This window comes from Molothrus aeneus, chromosome 18 (assembly GCF_037042795.1).
Source record: "Molothrus aeneus isolate 106 chromosome 18, BPBGC_Maene_1.0, whole genome shotgun sequence".
Taxonomy (NCBI): domain Eukaryota; kingdom Metazoa; phylum Chordata; class Aves; order Passeriformes; family Icteridae; genus Molothrus; species Molothrus aeneus.
Genome location: NC_089663.1, coordinates 6,626,742 through 6,649,591, shown reverse-complemented (window position 1 = coordinate 6,649,591; position 22,850 = coordinate 6,626,742). Strand labels below are relative to the sequence as shown.

At 42.6% G+C, this 22,850-nt stretch overlaps 1 protein-coding gene across 1 annotated transcript in view; it reads left to right on the top strand.

Moving 5' to 3' along the window:
• The window catches only part of GNB1L (G protein subunit beta 1 like), a 45,906-nt gene extending 23,056 nt beyond the window's left edge, over positions 1–22,850 (top strand). The window contains exons 2-7 of the mRNA XM_066562166.1: positions 3,810–3,937; positions 4,189–4,314; positions 6,260–6,422; positions 10,117–10,215; positions 14,916–15,131; positions 19,772–22,850. Of these exons, the coding sequence (XP_066418263.1) occupies positions 3,822–3,937; positions 4,189–4,314; positions 6,260–6,422; positions 10,117–10,215; positions 14,916–15,131; positions 19,772–20,038 (987 nt within the window). The 5' untranslated portion in view covers positions 3,810–3,821 and the 3' untranslated portion in view covers positions 20,039–22,850. The remainder of the gene's footprint in view (positions 1–3,809; positions 3,938–4,188; positions 4,315–6,259; positions 6,423–10,116; positions 10,216–14,915; positions 15,132–19,771) is intronic.

The window sequence follows — 22,850 nt, the reverse complement described above, 5'->3', positions numbered from 1 at the left end:
ACTTTTTATTAAATCTTGTCTTAAGTGACTTGTCCAAGCTCATGGATAAAAGAGACAGCAAAGATGAAATTTTATAGTTCAGCACCTGCTGGAAGAAAAATGAGACACTAAATACTGTCACACTGCCATTCATCTGCCAAATCATGATAGGAACTAATAAGGACTCAATAAGCATTAGATTCAATATGAAGCCAAATTTCCAGATTCACATATAGGATTAGCAGAAAAGCAAGGAAAGAACCAGACTCTGAGGAGCAAAAAGTCCCTTCAATGGCTTGCAGCTCAGAAGTATGGTTTCAGTAGTTGTTTTTTTTCCTGTAACTGGTCTGAGGATTTTTCTGAAATATCATCCTTGTAAAGACATGCATTAGTAGTGTCTGTTTCATGCCAGGTAAAACCCTTCCCACAGCCACGCACACACTTGCTGTCTGTCAGCAAAAACTTCTGTGTCAGTAATTAGAAAAATGCTATTAAAAACCTGCCTTGTAATCCCAGGTAGCCTCTGGGCTGCCCCAGTTCTATTTCCTCACTCAGTGCAGTGAGCCAGAATTGCTCCACTGTGAAGTGGGACCCTCTGACAAGCTCTTAGCTACTCTTTTATTGTACAAAGCCTTGTTTTGAGGGCACCAGCACTCAGCTGTAGTGCCCCAAAGAGGTTTCACGTGGTGACAAAGTGCTGGTGTGACAGGTTTATAACCCAGGTGGAGCGTGTTGCACACGGGCACTTGGGAGCTGCATCTCACCATGGGGGCCAATGTGCACATCATGTACATCTGAAAATGTACTCCAGCCTGCCATGAGTCTGGATCATCCAACAACTTCATAAAAGAGATGAGTCAGGGCCCTAAAACACAGAGGGTATCCACTGGGCTCATTATTTTCATACCTAATTACACAGTGCTACTGAGAGAGAACTGCACATTACGCTGAAGAATCCTGTTTCATCACGAGCCCTAAAAGATAATTGCATTTAATTAAAACCTATCGATACCTTGGTGATAACTGATCTATAAACACTCAATGTAGACCTGCAAATGAGGTGCATTAGCAAGTGCATCCCTTAAACACAGTTTGAAAGCTGGTACTGAGGTGAGATGGCAATGAAAAGTTGGGCTGTTTTGCCATGGCACATGTACCTCTTGCACTCCATTCTGATTCTGTGCAGTTCCTCTGCTGTGAACCAGTGGGCAAACACCTGCTGATCATCCCTTACTGAATTTTGAACACCTTTTATTTAATCTGGGGTATATACGAGTGGGAGAAAGTGATGACAGGTGGCACTTGCAGTGGCAGAAGCTGCCCTTTTCTTTGTGAGGTTAGGTCAGAAAGGAAGCTGCAGATATACCAGTGTGGCTGGTAATGCCACAGATCAGGGAGTAAACACTTCTTATGGTGAAAATATTTCTTGTAATGGACATTGTAATGCATTTTCCAATGAACTGCAAATTATATTTCCAGTTGAATCAGCTGCTGGTCGCCTTGTCTCAGCACAGGTCTGGAGGGTCATTTGCAACAAGTCAGAACAGAAAATTTGTCCTCATCCTTCTCCAGTGTTTGTGCACAGCTGCCTGTAAAGCTGTTAATGTGAGGGGGAATACCTGGTGAGGGGCCAGAGCAGTGAGTGCCTGTGGGGATCACACAGGCTGTCCCTGTGAGCTCATCAGGAATTGTCCTCTGCCAGGAGGACAGTGCCCAGGCAGAAAGGGACCTGGGGGTACTGGTCAACAGCAGACTTGGCATGAGCCACCAGTGTGCCCTGGTAGCCAAGAAGGACCTGGCCTGGATAAGGAATGGTGTGACCAGCAGGAGCAGGGAGGTCCTTCTGCCCCTGTGCTTGGCACTGGTGAGGCCACACCTCAAGTGCTGTGTGCAGTTCTGGCCCCTCAGTTTAGGAAGGCTGGTGGGACACTCGAGCGTGTCCAGAGGAGGCAACAAGGCTGGAAAGGGGCTGGGAACACAAACCCTCTGAGGAACGACTGAGGGAGCTGGGGCTGTTTAGCCTGGAGAAAAGGAGACTCGGGGGTGACCTTATCACTTTCTACAAGTTCCTGACAAGTGGTTGTACTCAGGTGGGGTTGGTCTCTTTCTCCTGGCAGCAGCTGACAGAACAAGAGGACACAGTCTTAAGCTGAGCCAAGGAAAATACAGGTTGGATGTTGCAGGGACAATGATTTCGACTACCTGGAGTTCCACCTCTGCATCGGCCTCTGATCTCAGCCTTCCAGTGTCTCAGCTTGTGGCCACCAATGCCAGCCTCCTGGTCAAGTACTTCAGCCACTTCATCGAAGAAGGATTTTCCTCCCTGATCATCTTCATTATGATGCTTTCAGGAAGGTGATCAGGCTGGCAGATCGTTGTCCCACCAACTCCCAGTTCAAGGTGGACTATATCACGAATTACTCTTGTGCCTATAAACCACTAGATCCAGTAAGGGAGTGTTCATTACCTCTCCAGTCTGGAGGTGGGAGGTGGGTGGCCTTTGCTCTCCTTTTCCCTTGTACTGCAGCCCAGGTAATAGGTAGATTACTCCTTCTTTATTGGTTGCCTTCAGATATCCTATTTTAGTCTCAGGTGTTGCAGCAGACCTCCCATTGCGGGTAGAGATGAGCCAACCCAGATTCTCATTTAACAATGTGAAAAGGGTCCTGGTTTATTCTTCTTTACAGCTTAGCCACCCTGACTCTGACTACAGCAAGTTCCTACTGTTGGCTTCTCTGACAGACTGACTGCTGGCTATTTCCTGCTGGAATAGGCCCACAAATACTTCCTTGATGCCTCTTACCACAGGTTTTTACCCAGCTTGACTATGACTGCAGGCTCCTACAAGAGGCTCTAACTCTATCAGACCCAGACTGACCTCACAGCAGATCTTTTGCAGCAGCAACTCTCTTCCTTGTTTCATTCTTCTGTGTGTCTCTCTGGATCGTTCCTTCTTCCTCAGGGCTCCTTTACCTCCTCAAGGTGATCTTTCTTCCTCCAGGCTCTCCCTGACCAGCCAACCCACACCTTTTATCACATGTATCTTTATTAGTCATAGCTATGACCCATTAAGGACAAGACTGGTCTTCTTTGGTAATTAGTACAAACTGTGACTTATCAGGGGCAAGGTCACTTGTAATCCCTGCTTCTATACCTACAGTTTGAGTATGAGGAAAAATTTTTTACAGAAGAGTGATAAACTACTGGAATGGTCTGCCTGAGGAGGTGGTGGAGTCACCATCCCTGCATGTGTTTAAAAAAGACTGCATGTGGCACTTGGTGCCATGGTTTAGTTGAGGTGTGAGGGCGTGGGCTGGACTCAGTGATCTTGAAGGTCTCTTCCAATACAGTGATTCTGTGATTCTGTGATCCGAAATTCTTTCCAGTTGATATGTTCACTGCAATGCTTTTCTGAAATAACACAAAAGTAGTATTTTTGTGGAGAGGAAGGAGAAAGACTTGGCCAGGGGGATAAAGCAGAATGATAAATTGCTTGCCCACTCAAATTATGGGTGTCAAGTTTCTTGTATTTATCTCCCTTGAGCACAGGGAGAGCAGCTGACCGATTTGGGATTTACAAGTGGGTGAGAGGTGCCTGCGTGTGGCCAGCTCAGCACCTTGCTGACAGAGGAATGCACCAAAGAGCAGGTTGGACACCTGCTTCGTCAGCTCATCCTAGGAGGAAATACTTCACCCTCAACATTCAACAAAGAAAATTCAGAGAGGAAAGAGCAGAAGCAAATGTCCTGCTCAGAATATATTTAAAGCTGTTATTTCACTCTAGGCTGCTTTACCCTCTGTGATATCTGTGTCTGCTTCTCACCCCCCAGTTCACTGCTCCGATGGCTCTGCCCCCTCCGGACCCACAGTTTGTGCTCAGAGGTACCAGTGCTGCAGTCCACACTCTGCATTTTTCCTGTGGAGGCCCAGAACCTGATATCCCCCTTCTTTTCTCTGGGTAAATACACCAGGATTTCTGGCTCTGCTGAATGTCATATGGTTGTTTCTTTTTGAATTGAAGTGTATTATTTTGACAAAGTGTTTCTGGGGAAAACAGCAGCATTCGTATTTTTGCATGATGGGTGTGTTACTTGTGCATACAGCTTCAGTTTTGGAAACAAAACAAAACAAACAAACAAAATGAAAAGCATCAGACTCTGATCACCTCCATGCAGTGCTCACACTAAAAGCATCTCTTCCTACTGCCAGGTCTGAGAATGGGTTCATCCATGTCTGGAACCTGAAAACACATAGAGTGGACACAGCATTGGATGGCCATGGAAGAAAATCTGTCTGCTGTGTGAAGACAATGGGTGGTAAAGAAAGGCTTCTCAGGTTAGCAAAGCAGGCAAAAAACAGTGACATTTTTCTTGTCTGTGATTGAAGGGGAGAAAAGAGGGGCAGGGACACAAAGGATTCTCTTGATTCTGGAGTCACTTAAAGTTTCTCCAACAGATATGGAAATGTACTGAAGTAAAAAAAGACAGAAAAACCTCTAGAATAAAAAGTGTGGGGGTTGGAGGGGGAAGGATGCAATTAATTTATTTATGATGTGTGTTATGATATCCTAACAACTTGGGACTTGTAGTGTCTTTACTAAGAACAGGTGAGGTCTTTGGGTCAAGGAAATACACTTGGATTTGAAGTTGATTTGAAGTGGTTCCTGGGGAAGATTGAAAAAAAGAATTTATAAATAGAGGGGAGATGGAGAAAAGGGAAGCAAGAAAGAGAAGAATCAGAGATGGGGAGTGGAAGACTGAAAATGAGCAAGAATGCTGAGTTTCATGCTTTTGCTTTGTTGCAAAATACCTTCTGTTCTTGTTTAGCAAAGGAAGGTCAGGAAGATTTGTGTACTTTGGATTAGACAGGTGATCTAGAGTAGATGCCAAAGTGTCTGTATGATTAGGAGGTGTTCTGACATGTTTATCTAGAGAAGACATCTCATAATATACAGTAGAACTCATTAGCATTTATATTTCTTATCTGCTTAAGTACAATTATCAACAGTCTCCCCCATAAAATATTGAATGAGCATTGTTTGTATAATTATGGAGTTTTTCTGTACCTCTGTTTTTACTGTATAGTTCTAACACTTCACATAGCAGTGCAGTTTTAGGACAGCATTTATCTGTGTTTTATATTTCTCTCTTGTAAAGCTAAATCACAGCAATTTTTTGCAGTATCACACTGTTTGTGTCGGCAGTGCTATAAATGTTTTGTCAGTTTGTCACTCAGCTGAACAGCACTGATGTTGAAGAAGTCCCAACAGCCTGTAGGTTTACATCTCCTCTGTTTTGGTTTCATGCTTCTTCAGGTGATACTGCTAATTAAAGTAAGACATGGGTAAGGGATTTTTGATGACTCCTTGCCCAGGTGATAACATGAGGACATATATCCTGTGCTAAGGTAGTTTATGGATTGGAAGCTTCTGCTCAGTGCTACTTTGTTCCAGAGCCAGTGGGATCACAGAAATCTGCACCAATTCCTGCTGTGCCCTTTGTGTGGCCTCCTCGCTCTGCCTGCCTGGAGCAGCACAAAGCCTCTGGGACGGGGCTGTGCCCAGGAGTCCCTGGGCTGGGACCTCGGATGCAGCTGCTGCTCTCTGGCCCTGGCTGTTGCAGCCCTTGAGCAATCGCTGCCAGTCTCTCTCTGTTGTGTCTCCACACATGCCCTCTGTGCCCTGCTTGTGGCTGTGAGAAGTTGACCACTGAACAACTGTCACTTTTTATTTACCTCTGATGAGTTCTTGTCTTGCTTTGTTTGTCTTTCAGCTGTCAACACATGACATTTCCATTTCATTGCTAGTGCAAATGAATGTTACATGTATAAATCTTGGGATACTTTTGTTTCCTTTTAAATTAGATCTAATCAATTATAAAATGTAAGTATTTTTTTACTGTGTATATATTCAACTGCTCATGAGACTTTATAAATATATTCTCACATATAAATAGCACAACTCAGCCTGATCAAGCCTCTCTGCACAAGGAAACAGAAACTGTGATTGCAGCGTATCTGACTGGAATCAGATATAATCAACTCCCCCCTTGCAGGGACAGTTGAACCTCTTGGCCAGTTCCACAGAACTGGCAGAAGGGTGGTGGTCTCAGGAACACTGAACTGCCCCACATTTCATAAAACACCCAATTAACGCCCCCACAGAAACTGTTCAAAGCTTGGTCCTTTACTGTCTGTTAAAGACCCAGTTCAAGTTACTGCCCTGCAGGCAGCCAGGCTTCCTCAGACTGCAGCTCATGGATAACTTGTTTTACTGTAACAGTCAGGGGCGCGACCAGAGGATCTGCCTGTGGGATTTAGCAGAGGGACGGACTTCAGTGACGGATTCTGTCTTCACGGAGCATGTGGGATTCTGCAGATGCTCTCTGTTAAAGGTGGCGCAGGGACGCTGGCTACTGGCCATGGCAGCCAGAAGCCTGGAGGAGGTAGGAAGTGTCTCTTTCTCTGTGCTTGAGAGGTTGCTTTTGGTACTGAAATGACATCGTTCAGAAGGGGAAACATCTGCTCAAGAGCAGGCAGCACAATAAACCTTTGGGGGTTTTAATCACTAATTTTACTGCCACAAGGATGACTGAATTTTCTAACTCATGCTTTAATAACAAGGATACCACCCCAAGATTTGTCTGGCATTTAAGTATTTGCAGCTGCTGCTGATCTTTACATGCAGGAGTTTTGAAAAACCTTCTGGTGCTGCTGAATATTGGGAACAAGAGTCCTTCTGGGGAACTAATGGTCAGCAGGTCTGTCCTCAGATGGAGGAGCTTATATTGTATCTGAAGCTGAATCAGGTTTGGTGAGAAGAGGGGAGGTGCAGGTGATTTGTAATGCAATACGTGGTCTTTCACCCCAGGCTAATTCCTTACCTGGAACTGGGGCTGGAATTACTATTACTGGCCAGAGGTTTGCTCTGTGTGAGATAATTGCAGGGTCCGTTTCAGTTCCTGCTGGCCAAGTCCACATCTAATGCCGCTATTGCAGCACTCACTGCCTGACAGCTTTGCTGGCAATGTCCATTTCTGCTTTGTTAAAATTACAGTTTTGTTTTCTACTACAGACTGTTTGAGGACATCACACAAAAATAATACCAAATACTTGACATCAAAATACCAAAATTATGAAAGAAGAAAAAAGTGGCATAAATATGAAATTAAATACAGTAGCTAAATGCAAATTGCTGACGAGCATAAAAGTTCACATGCTTTTCTGGACTATAGGTTGTGTATCTTGAAACTGAAGTTTGCATATTTTATACATGAAGTAATAAGTGCCTGTATTGCAAGAAAATGTGATATTTTTATTATACAGAAGTTAAGCACATATCTAAGTACTTTGTTGACTCACAGCCAGAATGTTCACCCTTTTACAGAACTGGATATGCCTGCAGACACAGACACTGCACCAGTAAATACAACATGTATGGTTGAATTTACTGGTGCAGTCCCATACCTTGTTCTGATCAAACAAAGAACTCCCTCCATTTTAAAGCAGTGCTCAATAATACTTAAGTTAAACAAAATTGACAAGTGCATTCTCGTGTCAGCTGGAGAAGTCCCGCTAATGAAGAATTAAATAATCAACTGACCCAAATAGAAGACGTTTACCCCGGTGTCGCTTACAACTCATCTCTGTTTTATCCTCATTTGTTTGCTTGGGCCCTGCAAGAGGACAATGATTTGCAATCTCCTGAGGTAGAAGAGTTCCACTCTGTGTGTGAACCTTTGCATCAGAACTGTGTCACGTTTCAATAAATTCACATAAGCTCCCACAATATATAGTGCTTCCAAACAGGCAGCACTGTGTGAGACACAGTACATTTGCAGCTTATGATTAAAATTAAGACTTAATAAGTGTTTATGCTTGGCTGGTGTCCAAAAAAAGGCTAATTTTGTCTTGAAGGAGGTTCAGTCCATAAATAATGAGATCTGAACAGGCATTTATTTGTTCATGATTGCATTTAAATCACCAATTATGAGTTACATGCACTTTTCTTGCAAATTTGCCAGAAACATGTTAAAAGCTTTATTAATGTGAAAAAGAGAAAGGGTGTGTTTCCTTGTGGCCAGTTTTAGCCACCCAGGAACACTATTAACCTCAGGCAAAGGCAAATCTTTCTCCTATTAAGCAAAACCAGTATAAACACGGAACTTCAAGTTTTAGGTTACAGTTGTCAAAATATGTGAAATAGTATTTATTTCTAAGGCTCAGTTGCCTTTAACGCAGACAGTCTCTGGAACTGTCAATCCAGCTCAGGCAGCAGCTCATGCCTGCCTGCATTCTGCACAAGCTTTTCTCATTGTTTTTCTTTGGTCTTTGCAAGCCCAACTGTAGCCCTTGTACCACTTCATCTGTTTTTAGTCAAGGTAAAGCAAAGAAGGTTTGTTTTTTTCTTTTAACCTGCAGACGTGAATTTATCACAGCACACTTACCCTTCTTTATTACATAAAAGTTGCAGTTTTGGTCTTGCCTAGGAGGCAATGCCCTTTGGAGAGACAGTGATGAAAGAGGCAAGATGAGGGCAGGTCATCTTCATATTTATAGCCTGTTTCCTGCCACAGCTAACTTGGTCATTATGTTGATAGCAAGAAAGTTGACAAGAGAAAAGCATTTTTTGTTAAGAGTGAAGCTCCAAAGAACCAGAATTCCCAGATGATCAGACTTTGGTCTGTTCCCAGGTTTGGTCTGCAGACTAGATGGCTCTTGACTGTAGTCACTATTCCTCAAATCTGGAAAACAGTTTCCTGCTCTATTGCTCAGTGGCTTTCAAAAGTGTTCTGTATGTTATGTGCAATACACTCTGCTCACAGTCTTAGAGTGCAGCTGGCTTTTGGCAGGCTGGCTGACAGCCTCTAGAAATAGGAAGATGTTCTGGCAAGCTTTGAACTAAAGGTATGGGATTAGAAAGCCATTGCAGCTGCTGTGGTCTTGATGGATGGTTCCCAGAGGAGCCATATTTGTGTAATACCTCATCTCAGATGCTTAAGGAAATTCACACAACTGGGGCTGTCCAACAGCGCTGTTGGGCTCTTGCACATTCTGGAAGAGCCTAGAGTGGCTGGTGATGCTGGATTTATCAAATGTTTCAAGTAGTTTAATTTTACCACATAATGCAGACCATTGTTTATTTAATTAGAAGAAAAGATCACCTTGTTGATTAAGTATGAATGTGAGAAACAGCAACGTTCCTGGCAGCAGGTTTTTGATACCCAAGAGCTTCTGTTTCTCTAGAGTTCCAGGCTTGAGAACCAGCCCAGAGCTGAGGCACTGCTGTGTCAATCAAGAGTCTCAAAATCTTCCAGTACCAAACTAAAAAGGCAGACTCCCCTGATCTTGCCTGCCGGCATCCTGAGGTGGAAATGAGCTACTTCCTTGGCAGAGGAACAACTTGCCCAATGTTCAAAAAAAAGAAAAAAAAATCAAAACCACACAAACCAGGTCCATGATTCATTACCATTGGAGCAAGCAACAATGGAAGCTGCTCTGTAGAGAGAGCAGGTGTTTAACAGAGCATTTTCTGGCCCTGCTTTAGACAGGTCTGACAGTGCTGTGTTAGGAATACCTGTGTGCAGAGGCTGCTGCAGCCGGCCCTAGCCGGTGATTGCGGGGTTACAATTTGTTACTGCAGTCAGCAGTAAATAAAAAATCCCCTTGGCATGTACGCACTGTCTGTATTTCCATGCAAGCTCTGTGTTACCACAGCAGCACAGAGGAGAGAATGCAAGTGTTCACAGGTGAATACAGCCAAAAAATTAGCAACAGAGCTGGAAAAAGGAGAAGGAAAGCAGAGGGGGTGTGTTCAGATGAAGCAGTCTGCAGTATTATCTGTTGTGTGTACAATGACATCCACTGTTTGAAAAGAAGGCTGTAATTAAATAGAAGAGTGGAAGAAGAGGATGTGTTCACTCTAGCAGTTTTGTCTGGTCTTTCCTAAAACAATGCACTTCTTTAGGTAGCTGTAGATTCCCCTTACAGCTCCAACTTAGCATGCATTCCTCCGTTTCCTCCAGACAGTTTTTACTGGAAGAGCTTATACTAACCTTAATCACCTTAAAAGACTTGTGTTTTTAACAACAGAATTTTGACCTGGAGCCTGACCAACTCCTCTTGTTTTCCTGATGTCAGGTTCAGATTTTGGAGCTGCCATCCAAGACGTCAGTCTGTACCTTGAAACCAGAGGTGGGTGCCAAGCTGGGCATGCCCATGTGTCTGAAGTTATGGCAGGTAAGTCAAGAGTGCCTGCTAATTGTGAAATGTTTTCCCTGTGATTCATTTTATATGAAGCACATGAATCTTTCTTCACTTGGATTTTGATTTATAATCAAACCAATCAAGTAATTATACTATTAAAGGGGGGAAAGATTTGTGAACATCCTTAATGTAACTTTCAGAGCTTTCCAAGCTTTAATGGAAGATTTGCAAATGCTCAAGGAAAGCTTTGTATCCTTAGGATAGATACAGTTTTTGCATCAATCAAGAGGAAAATGAGTGACTTACCAAAGCCAGTTGTTTGATATGGTTTTCTCACTGCATTAAGACTGATGAGAAATGTTTGGGTTGCTTAAAAAAAGTGGTTTTAATGGCAGATTCCATTCACTTCAGTGCCCTCAGGATGAGGGAACACTCTGAACGTTTCTATTCCAGACATACAATAGGAAGAAAATATTTATGGTGGTACTGACTACAGACAAAAAAGTAAATAACAGTAATTAGTGAAAAAACCACACATTTGCAAAATATTTACTAAATAATGTTTATGGGCTGCCAACAGTGAACACAAGTAATACAAAAAGGTGGCAATAGAGGGAGGAAGGAGTTCAGGTGATTGGCTTGAAATCTCCAGAGAATTGGTGGCAAAGCTGATTCCCATGTAAGCCCCTGACAGCACACTGCTACAGATCTACAGGACCAACTGAGCAAATGCCAGGGGTGTAATTCCTGCAAGCTCATTGGAACATTTGTGTTGGTTTCAGTTGAAAATATTATCAATCAAAGTGAGGCCTCAGTGTCTTCACCCAAGATCCTGAACTGACTGAAATCTACAGAAATTCAGTTGCTGACTTCAGACAAAAGCCAAGAGAGGCCACAGTTGAAGTTCCATGCTGTAATTAAAAACTAGGGAAAAAATAAGAGGAAATTAAATAGGCTGATTAGGCTTTTGTTAAACAAAGTTCCTCCTAAAAATGCAATCAATGTTCAGTGCCTGACGAAATGAATGGGTCTTTCTGTCTCCTCCATTTTTTAATAAGATGGTGATAACTGTGGAAATGTTCAGTGTTGAAAATTTTTCTTGCCTGTATAAGAAGTCCTCTGTCTTGCCATATTTTCTACATGCATTAATATTGATATTCCTCTAGGAAGCAGAGCAGGTGCAGAGTCTTAATTTTATATAGTTTTTGATTTTGTTGCCAGTGGGGATAAAGCAGAGGACTGGGAACTGGGAGAGCTAAATTATTCCATTCAGATTCTGACTCTGAGAACTCACCATAACTTCCTAGACTGCACCAGGCAAATATAGATAATCTCTTAGAGTCTCACAGCTGTATTTGCTCTTTTACAAATATGTGCAACTTAGGAAGAGGATACCCTTAGGGAAATAATTGCATGTGGTGCACCAAAGTGATGCTCTGCATTCTGTTCTGTGGTTGCACTGGAAGTGGCTCTGTGAGTAACCCTGTAACCATAAACCAGGAGAACACGAGCTCACCCAGCTGCAGCCCTTCCTGAACAGAGCCCTCCAGGATTTCTTTGTACAGGCCCTGTTGGGCAATGCAGACATACCCAGGAGATGAGCACTCCCAGCCCAGCACTCAGGGGTTGCCTAAGAGACTTTTTGATGTTGCTTATGGCACAGTAAATTAACAAGTTGAAACAGAAGCTGACAAGGAGAGCCCCATAAAGGTCTGAAGGAAGAGTGCTTGGGGTGGTTGGCCAATGAGAGTTTGGGGGCTGCAGCCAGGTACCATCATCTTTTTCTGCAATTCAGGTAAACAACAAACCTCCCCAGCCGCAGTGTGAATGAGAAACCTTACTACAGAGCAGAAGGCAGCTGAGGTTAAGGCTTGTAGATTAAGCCTCACTGGCTTCTCCTAAGCAGTCAAAAATCTTGCAGTTATTTATTTTGTTCTTTTGAGCACTTTCCTCCCCTTATTTTTCTACGTTTGTCCTTGAAGATATTAGTTCATTCACTTTCTTTTGAAGATTCATGTTCTTAAATACATTGTCCCTTCAGTTTCACACCTTCCTGCTATTACTAATTGGGTGGAGTAGGATTTGTAGGAGTAAGGATAGTCTTCCCTTAAATTTTTTGCACTCCTTGGGGAAGGCATCGTATTGCATAATGGTGCAAACAAAATAATTCAACAAGAATAATACATGTCGAAACTGGAAATGCCGAGTTATTACTTTATATAAACTATTGCAATTATTCCTGTTGAGTTGACAGCAGATCACCTTTTCTTCCTTCCTTGACAATTATCCAAATGCAACAACAAAATGTTCTGCTTAGGAAGAGCAATGATTTATAATTTAATTTTTCTACTGAAACAGAACATGAATGGTGAGACTTCTCTCCAGCAGTGTCTGTTATTGGGAGTTGAAATAAATAGGCTCTTGTGAAGCACTGCTTGGTGAGTCCAGGCTCAGACCAAGAGCTCCACTGATCTTTCAATAACTTTTATTGTTTTAGTTCATGTACCCATTGAAATATTACACTTCATATGGTTAGGGAAGTTAAGAAGAAGTAGTGTGGGAGACCTACATTTCATAGGAAACAGGACTTGGGTTTTAAAAAATACCAATTGTAGATCTCACTTGCAAATTACTGTTTTTCACATCTAAAGTGCAATCCCCACAGCACAAGAAAAGAAAGGCTTTTGCTTGGCATTCCCACAATGCTGAGCACTCACCTGTCTCTGCCATCTGCACAAGGGTGAGCAGCTCCTGTGGGAGCCACAATCCCACTTGGAGCAGGGAGAGGAGCTGACGTGTTTCACTGCCTGATGACAGCCACAACTTCTGTGACAGCCCAGCTCTGAGGGAGTCTTGTGCTCACAGAAGAGCAGCACAAATAATTGTGGGGGATTTTTATGCTTAAACTGGAGGCTTTCTTTAAACTTAAAAGTACCTATTAAATACTTTGTTTTGCTTTGAAGATTTTACCCTTTATTAAGTACAAATAAAATCTGGAATGCTCATTCAGATTTTTTAAAACATTTTTGCTATCTGGTATCCAAAGCAGATATTCTTCATCCAAAATACCTGATGAGTTAACATTAATTCACACGTATCTGACGCAATGTATGAATCAAGGTATTCATTGCTCTGAAGTTATATTATTTTAGCAAATCAAAATTTTGACAGAAAAATTGTTCATAATTCTGGGCACTGTGAGAAATCTGCCTTATGGGCCTTTCTAGCCAGAGCATGCTCCCGGCCTTTTCAAAGGAAAAAGGATCTTAAAGGAAGGAAGGAAGGAGGCTCCTCCAAGATCCCAGGTGTGGACACACCTGTTCAGAAGGATGATATAGGGGATTTCCTAAATTTACAAGGATTTCCCCTTGGTTTCCTTCTTTTAAGGAGAACGATGTTCCCTGCTCATTGAGCTCTATTCCTCAAACACTTTTCTAGGCTGAGTAAGGCCGAGGAAGCACATGAGGCTGGTACTCAGAAGTTGTGTTACTCAGACCACCCATCTCTTGTTAGTTTAACTTCCCCCAGAGCAGGGAATAACCAGTGCTAGAACAGTCTGCACCATTAGTAGAGGCAGTGAGCCTTTGGCCACTACAGGTCTGTATCATGACACTGACAGCCAACGAGTTTGACCTCATTCAATAATGTGATACTGGTAAAAATTAATTCTTTATGCCCTTTATCTTAATTGTATACTGAGCAAACAAATCCTGTAGGAGCAGACAGTGTTTGGAAATATCTGAATATCCTGCTGGATACGTTTCTTAGATGTGCCTACATGAGGTGGTAACAATCCCAATGTCTATTTTGATATTTCTTCTCCTATTAAAGAAACAACTGGCATTAACAGATGCTGTTGTTTTAGTTGCTTTCCACTGGGGATTTGCATCTTCACTCTCGTAACCAGGTACTGCTTACAGATCATTAGTCTTTTGGCTGGAGCAATGATGAATATTTTCCTTAAGTGTGACATGTAATCCAGTAATGTTCCCTTCTTTGAGTTATTTCAGAGGCTTAAATAAATTAGGTGTCTGCCCAGGGTGCCCTGCCCTTTGGCCTGTGACATCATTAATCAAAAGAGCTTTCAGTTGGTTACAGTGGGACTCGGGCGCCCATTAACCCCTTGGTGACTGACCCAGCAGTTCCTGCTGGGAGGTTCAGTGTTTGCCTTCAAGCACTGTGGGGTACTTGGGCAGGCAATCCCTCTGGGCAGCCCTGCACCTGGCAGTGTGGAGCTGGAATACCTGAGCATGGCACTTCTCAGTGCCCACACAGGCTTGTATTGCTTGGGACTACTCAGCTGCTCTGTGGAATTTTTTCTATGAAGTGCAAACAAAGTTCAGACCATGAAGTAAAGCTCCTGAAAATTTCAGTCAGGCTCTTTTCAGTTGTTATAGAGAGCAATAGTTTGGATTTTCAGAGAGAAATTTTCTCCCTCTATATGTGTGTGTATATATATGTATGCGTATGTTAAATATGTATAATATATATAACATTTAGAATTTGATATGTAGATATAAAACCTGTAAGTGCATATTACCTAGTAATGCTTTCTGTAAGTGGATGGAATATCAAAATTTGACATTCAGATACCTAAACTTCTTTTCACTTCACTTTTCACCAGTCAGCATTTTAATTTATTCTCTTGGTGCTTGGACTAAAACCTACACAGGGATGGTAATTTTCTTAACAGACTATTTACTTCTCAAACAATTTTATTTTTCGTTAATCAGCTCAGCTGTGGTTCACAACCTGTGCTTCTGGCTGGCTATGAAGATGGATCAGTTGTCCTCTGGAATGTGTCAATGGGAAAAGCGTTGAGCCGACTCATTTGCCACCAGGAGCCAGTGATGAGCCTTGACTTTGACTCGGAGAAGGCCAAGGGGATCTCAGGCTCATCTGAAAAGGTGCTTAGCATCTGGAGCCTCAATGAGCAACAGAACCTCCAGGTCAGGATCACTGGCCCTCTAGTGTCATTTATCCCACTTTGCACTAACAGTTTGATAGACTAAAAAAATATTTAGTCATGAAGAGGAGTTGTTGCAGATCTCTAGCTAATTAATCACAGACTGGTTAGAATGTCTGTGCTATGTGACTAGACTTAGCAAAAGATGGTGAGGATTTTAAAAAAAAGGAAAAAACCCTCTCTCACATGTTTCTGGTTTTACCAAAGTTGCAACAGTCACACAGGCCTAGCATTACTCAAGCCATTGCCTCTGTATCTTCATTTATCACATTGGTAGTATCCAGCTCTCGGAATGTCCTAAACATTATAAATGAGTTATAAAAATGAGAAACAAAGGATTGCTTTTCCAAAGGTTCTGCTTGAATGGCTGTAACGAGCCTTCCACTGTGGGAAAGACAGAAGTATTCCATTAAATACTTCTCAAACAGAAAGAGTAGGAGTAGCCCAGCTAGCACCAAGAGGAGATGAGGTTTAGGCACCCAGCTTCGTTTGGCACCTACAGGGCCCAGCCAGAGACACAAAATCAGGCAGTTGGCTGCCCCAGTTCAAGTCTGAGCTGTGCTACTGTGAATGGCTGGGTTAGAGAGAGGTTGTGTAATCCCCAGCTCAGGCTGTGCTAGGGAATGGCCATAAATACTGCTTTCATCTAGACAACTTTAGCAAGTGTTCCAACAGTGCCAAGGCGTTAAGTACGATCTGGAAATGTAGGTGTGGAAATAAAGTGCAAGAAGGCTCTGAAAATTAAAACTGCCCATGCACAGTCTCCACTGCTGGGTGCTTTAACCTTTTTAAAGTGGCAGCTGTCCCATGAACAACAGAGAGGGCCTGAATCAGCCCCTGTGTGCCCATGTCATCCTTGAGAAGAATCTCCTGGATACACCAGTTCAAGGGAGAACAATAATTGCTGTTCTGCCTTGCAGCTTTTATGGAGGTCTTTTTTTTAAGTAGTACAGCAGGTTGATGCTGTTTTCTGAATGGTGCTACAGGAAGAAAAGCACATGCTGGGACATCCTGTGTTAACTCATCACCTGGGGACACTGTAAAGGTGTGGAATCTGTGAGGCATCACCACAGCACCTGCATTTCTGGGGTGACAGGGCAAACACATCCAATCCCAGTGAAGTTTGGAGGGCATGGCACTCCCTGAGGAGGTGGCTGAACCCTAATACACAATACAACACAACATGAAAGAGGCACTCTGCACTCTGATTGAGTAGTGAAGGTGTCTGATACACAATTGTCTCAGTTTGGGTTTGCTGGTTTTTTGGACGTTTGCCCTGCCCTTGCCCAGCCTCCCCCTGCTTGTCGCCATCTGCACCAGGTGTCCTTAACTCAGACAAGGGGAGGGAAGGTGAGCAATCCCAGTAAGAAACTTGGTATTGAGACTCATTCTCTAAGGTAAAGGTGACAGAAATGTGACATCATGACAGGCTTCTTAAATTTTCAAATACTCTGGTGGTAGAGAGAAAGCTGTTCTTGCATATTAAAAAAACTTTTTTCCTAAAATAAAAGAAAATACTGCTCTTTACAGCACATTTCACTCAGGACTTAGTGGTATGCAGGGCTACAGGTACAACTTGCAGGAGAAACAGTTGTTCACCTGAAATATTGCAAGTATCGTTTTTCACAAGATATTCCCATTCCCAGGGGATGTAAGATTAGCTACACCTTCAGCACCTCACACTGAGGGACAGAAGGTTGCCTCAGAAGAAATTTAAATGCCAAGTATTATAAGCTACAAGCCATGCTCCTGTGCTTCATGGGAGCATGAATGCCCTAAAAAAATGCATCTTTCATATGAGCACTAGAGATTGTCAAAGACATAGATTAAGTTTTTTTCCACTATTGCATTAATAATATAAACCAGATGGGGATTTTTTTCCCTGACATTCCAGGTACCTGAGGTAATGGTAGACGTTGGAAAGCCACTCAGTGGCACATTATTTTTATTCTAAAAGGTTTTAATAAGTAACTGTGGTGCACAGATATCTGCTGTTGGAGAGGGAATGATGCAATGATGGTACTGAGCTCTGTTTTAAGTGGCAGTGTTCCAGTGTGGCAATGAATAGATGATGAAGGGAACTGCAGAGTTTATTGCTATGAGGAAAGTTTGTATTGTCTCCTACAGGAAAGTTGCTGAATTCATCACTGTCAGCAAATTATAGGATTGGTTATGAGCCTTCTGATTTGGATGAGATAGTGTAATTATGTGATGATGTTTGTGGTAGAATGTAGGAGGTAAACAGCTTCTGCAGGTGAGTAAACAAAGCAGAACTAAGGATCTGATAACCACAGAATCTTCTTTGTATATGACAAGAGAAAAAGTCCTGTAAGCTGTACTGTAAGTTTTGTTGGTTTGATTGCTGAGGCTTTTCCCCCAAATGCTAAAACTTAGTCTGCTGCTATTTTGGTTATTTTCCTAATAAGCAGAAGGCTTAAAGACATGCTTTGGCTGTAGATGCAAGTGTCCTTGATTGTGACTGGCTGAAAGCAGCTCACCTGTTTTTACCTCTTTGTTTTCTTAATTACAAGCTGGTTTTCTGGTTAGGAAATTGTGTTGGTATTGGACTGCTGTAGTTAGTGACTTACTGTAGTAGGTCCTGGGATGGCACAAATGCTGGCAGTAGGATTACACCTGGCTGCATATACCTTGAGCAAGTTTTCTCCTCTGTGTTGTTTTTCTCTCTCACTCTTTTATTTGCACATCATGCACAAATGCCCACTGTTCCCTCATGTTCCATAGCCAACAGGCATCACCATGACAGACTTCCTTTTCAAGTTGGAGCTTGCTGAGGACATGCCATTTCTCCAGTTGCCCTGATTGTGCTGTATGGATCTTGCCCACATAATTGACATTAATGATGGGAGCACCATGCCTGGCACTGGTTATAGCCATGAGCCAATAGTCTCAGTTACAGAGTAAGACCCATCCTCCATGTGCCAGGCTGGTGATGTAAGGAATAAACCTTCCCTTGCCAGGACATTTACACCAACAAAAATTCCACGGAGGCCATGCTGCTTTAGGCCTACCCTGGGGAGTTTGGAGCACATGGACTAACAAAAAGCACAGCCCCACCAAGAGGCCCCCATATAGCCTGCTATTTCTCATTAGGCTTGAGCAGAACTTGCTGTCCTCTGCTCTGAATTCGTTGTAGACACATTCTTCAGGTTGTCTTTGAAAAAGAAATGTACAGAGCATGTAAGAAGCATGTCAAGTTTCATTCAGCTTTTGTCTTCCCAAACTGCACAGCTCTTGCTGTTTGAGTAGGTAGCTGGGTAGTTCTTATATAGCTGAACAATAATTGCTTGTGGCTTTGTGCCTGTAAGGTTCCAAGATGTGTTCAGCTGCATCTGAAACCAACCTTGACCAACATTTCTGGAGTTTTCTACATCCAGTATAAAGGTTAAAATTACCTGCAATAATATGTCTTTATAACCCTGTACTAGGTATGCATCAAGGAATGTCCTTCAAGAAGGAAAGCTCCTCAGGTGTGATGTACTTGTCAGTCCCTTCCTGCCTCAGACAAACAGTAAACACCACACAGTGAATTAAACAGGCACTGGATGATATTAAGCTTTGGTACAGGATAGCTACAGACTCAGGCTTAAGGAGAGAGTGGCATTAATGTGTTGTTTCCAATAATACTTATAAATAACAGCAGTTCAGGGCCAGCTTTATAAGCCAAAGGTGTTTTCCCCATTGTGACAGAAGCTGAGCTGTTCCAGTGCAAACACACACTCTTGTGTGCATGTTTCACAGGTGTTTCAGACAAGTTACCTGAGGTGAGAACAGCAAAGGTGTCTTATTTTGAGCTTTGTGCCTCAAGAAACTCGTGTCAGTGAAGCAAAAACTTTTCATTCCAGGGGCTAAGTCCTGTGCAGCCCCAGTGCCTTCTGAAGGAAGCCAAATGCCTCCCAATTGAATTGTGCCCCTCTGTGCCCCAGTAGTCTCCAAACAGTAACACAAGGCTTCCAAGACTGAAATCAATAACTTGGCCATAATCCTCTCCTTGGATTTGGTGTAAATAGAAGTCTCTTGGGAAGGAGTACTAGAAATACAGACTTCCTGACACTGTAACCCAATTCCTGGAAGCATTCCTTTCTCAAGACTGAGGTAAATGCTACAACAGCTTATTGGGGGTTTTGTGAGGGGCCACAGTAGTAGAAACAAGTAGCAGGTAGCTTAAGCATCAGCTCAGAAGGGTCTCAGCCTGAGAATTCTTCTGCAAAGAAGCAGGGAAAATATATGGTCTTAGCTCTGAACATTGTAGCTCATACAAGAATAGCTAGAAGAAAAGGGCAAAGCTGTACTCAAAACCTCAATTCAGAGCTTCACTTGTGACAGAATATATATATATAGCTTTAAATGCAAAACAAACTAAAAGCATAGAAGAGTTTGGTTTATTTTATGAAAATTGCTCTGGAAGTGGGAGGCTCAAGTTTTAAGGTGTTTTCTGTCTCTGTCTATTGTTGCTCTCACCAAGCACCGTCCACATGTGAAAAGCTCCACGCTCCCTGTGTGACACTGGTGTGTTGGGTGGGCACAGCACCTGCTAAAACACCAAAAGATTCCTTTGTCTTCTGTTTTGAACAACTTGAGCTCATTTGTAACTTTTCCCCAAAGGTTTACAAAACACACGAACTCGTCAACGCTGGCATATCTGATATCACCATCCGGCCAGACAAGAAGATTTTGGCAACAGCAGGGTGGGATCATCGCATCAGGATCTTTGGGTGGAAAAAGCTGAAGCCCTTGGCAGTGCTGGACTATCACACAGCAACCGCCCACTGCGTGTCCTTCTCAGACCACAGCAAGCCCCAGGACAGACTGCTGGCAGCCGGCTCCAGAGATCAGCGCATCAGTGTCTGGTCCATCTATGCTCAGACATGACACACCCTGCACTGCCATGGACTAGGAAAACAGGACGGGTGAAGCAATTCCTAGCACTGCAATTCCAACATGCATGTGGGGAAGTGGTAGAATCTGAAGTGAAAGTCCTAGGTTAATTCTTATGCTACTTGTTTAAGCTATAAATTTTTTCTTCCATTGAAGAAAGTGTATTTTTAAAATTCATAAGAAGCAGAACAAGGCCAGTCACAAAGACCAAAGTTGCTTTGGGTTCTGCTACAGGTTTTGCAACACCTTTCCTTTGGCAGGTTGCTGGCATAACTTGTGCCAATATCTTTTGTAAAAATGGACTGGAATCCCTCAAACTGCAGTGGGGGCAGAATATGTCTGTTTGTAAGTCATTTATGTATCCAAGAATCTGAATCAGTGTAAAACATCACTCTTGCTTGAAAATTTATACCCATTAAACCACCTCCAGTGGTTTCTCATTGTCAGTTACTTTTTCTTCCCTGTAACTGAAAGGCTATCAGAACACCCTTGATTTGTTCACACTTCTGTCAGTTTCTAACTTAAACCAACAGCCAGGAATGTGACTAGGGATGGCCTTCGGCATTTATGAATTTCATTATGTCTCCTGTCACCTCAAGCCTCACAATTAATCACAAGAAAGAAAGGAAAAAAAACTTCCCCAACATTGCACTGCAAAGCTGTGTAAAGCCTTTTACAGAGCCAGTGCTAAATCCTTTCCATAGACTGATGAGCTGAAGGATTTAAACTCGACAATCCAATTAGCGCCCTTCTCCTTGGAGAGTCAGGGCTGAGTTTCAGCGTGGAAAGTCGGGGATTCAGCTGCACAGCTCCCATGAACATTGAGGGGAATCACATGGGTAAATCCTTATCCATACAGTGCAAATGGTTCCATTAACTTGTCATCTCCACAGTCACGGAAACTGAAATTCATTCATGAAAGTTTTGTTGTTTGCCTCACAAAGCAGCATCTGCATCCTTCCAAAGCGTATTAGACACACACCAGTGTGCTGGGAGCCAGGGTACTGCTGGATTCCGTCACAAAGCTCCAGTGACAACGGAGTCCAGGCTGAACACTGTTGATACTTGATTGGAAATAATTGTTTCTGCTCCGTAGAGAGATGGAAATCAAAGAAAAAGTGACCAAAAGTGAACAGCAACATCAAAGACTTTGAAAATTATTTCAGGAAAAACACACATGCAAATTAAGGTTTGGGTCTGTTATCCAGCTGTGCCTTGCAAACAGAGAATATTGCTGGACTGAAAGCCTTAAGCACCCAGCCTGATGTTCTTTACATTAAAACACAGAACCAGGATACTGTTGCCAGGCTTTTCTAAGTAAAATGTGGCCTTACACATTTTAGAGTGTGGTGACACTTTAAATAATGTAGTTCTTTGATTATTTCTTTACTATTCAGGAGCTGCATGGAGGATCACATTGCAGTTGAAAGTTAAAGCCTAATTTTGAGTGATCCCAAGTCAAGGGGAGGTGATGGTGTTCATTACAGCTACCAGACAGAGTTGCACTTCTCCACCATCATCCACCTCCCACACAGAAGAGGAGCTGCCCCCACTATACAAGCAGCTCCAGCCTCAGCCTTGTGGAACAAGATGCAGTCACCTTCCACAAACCTGCTGCTGGAAGAAACCTTTTCTTTTGCTCTTTTCCTCCTTTCTCAAAGGAGGTCAGAATTGGCACAAAGAAACAATGAAATAAATAAATGGAGAATATGTTGTTGCATGTGGTTTGGGGGCCTGTCCTAGGGAGTCTGCACAGAGATTTCCTTTTGCCTGTGCTGTGTGGTACAACAGCACACACGTGGCCCAGAGGGTGCCAGCATTCCTCCTCCATGGCAGCAAACAGCAGCCTGCACTGTTGGGCAGTTCCCACAGAAGTGAGCTGTAGGTTTAATGCTCATCCAGCAGGGAAAGAAATCCAGGGCTCGCCCATCTTGGGCAAATGGTTAGTGTAAGAAATAATTTTTGATGCAAATATTCTGGTGCTGGCACGGTGGCAACCCTCTGGAAAGAAGGATTAATACTCCATGCCTTATTGAGAGCATTATTAGATCAGAGGCTGAAAGTCAGGAGTTATTGAGTATATTTTCTCTGAAAATTGCCATTTACTGTCAACATCTGTATCTAAAGTAATTAGGGAGACCCATAAGGGATGTTTAGATTTACAAATGGGTCTTTTGGAAGATACTTTAAAGATTACTGGGTGCTTTAAATTACTGCCTTTTCCTGAGAGTTTTAAATATTTATGTTTGTCTGATTAGGTAGATTTAAAAACAAACTTAGTCATGCAAGTACAAATTGAAAATGAGGACATGAACTGCATCTCAGACACACAGGTGAGAGTTTCATCAGCTTCAGGAGGAAGGACACAGGTTACAGGGCTGCTTGCAGGAACAGACCCATCCTTTACTTCCCATTACCAAGACATATCCATGTCATGCCTTTTCACAATACAATTAATTCATTAACACTTCATATCACTACTGATTTTATCTAAACACCCAGAAAACATATTTTTCTTTCACATTATAGTTTCCTTGAAATGAGCAACCAGACTACACTAGTTTGATTTAGAGTTGAGCCTAAATGCCATAGTTTGATTGTGAATTACAGTCTTCTAAGAGTTTATTTGCCTAAGGAATTAACCTGGACTTCCCCACAGAAGAATGGTTTCCAACAGGAAAGACAGTCTGTGTCAATATAGGCTGTAAAACACAATTGTCTGATTATAACTGTAAAATACAGATGTCTGATTGCATCTAAGAAATTAACTTTTTTAATTAAAAAAAAATTACAATTGTGCCATGAA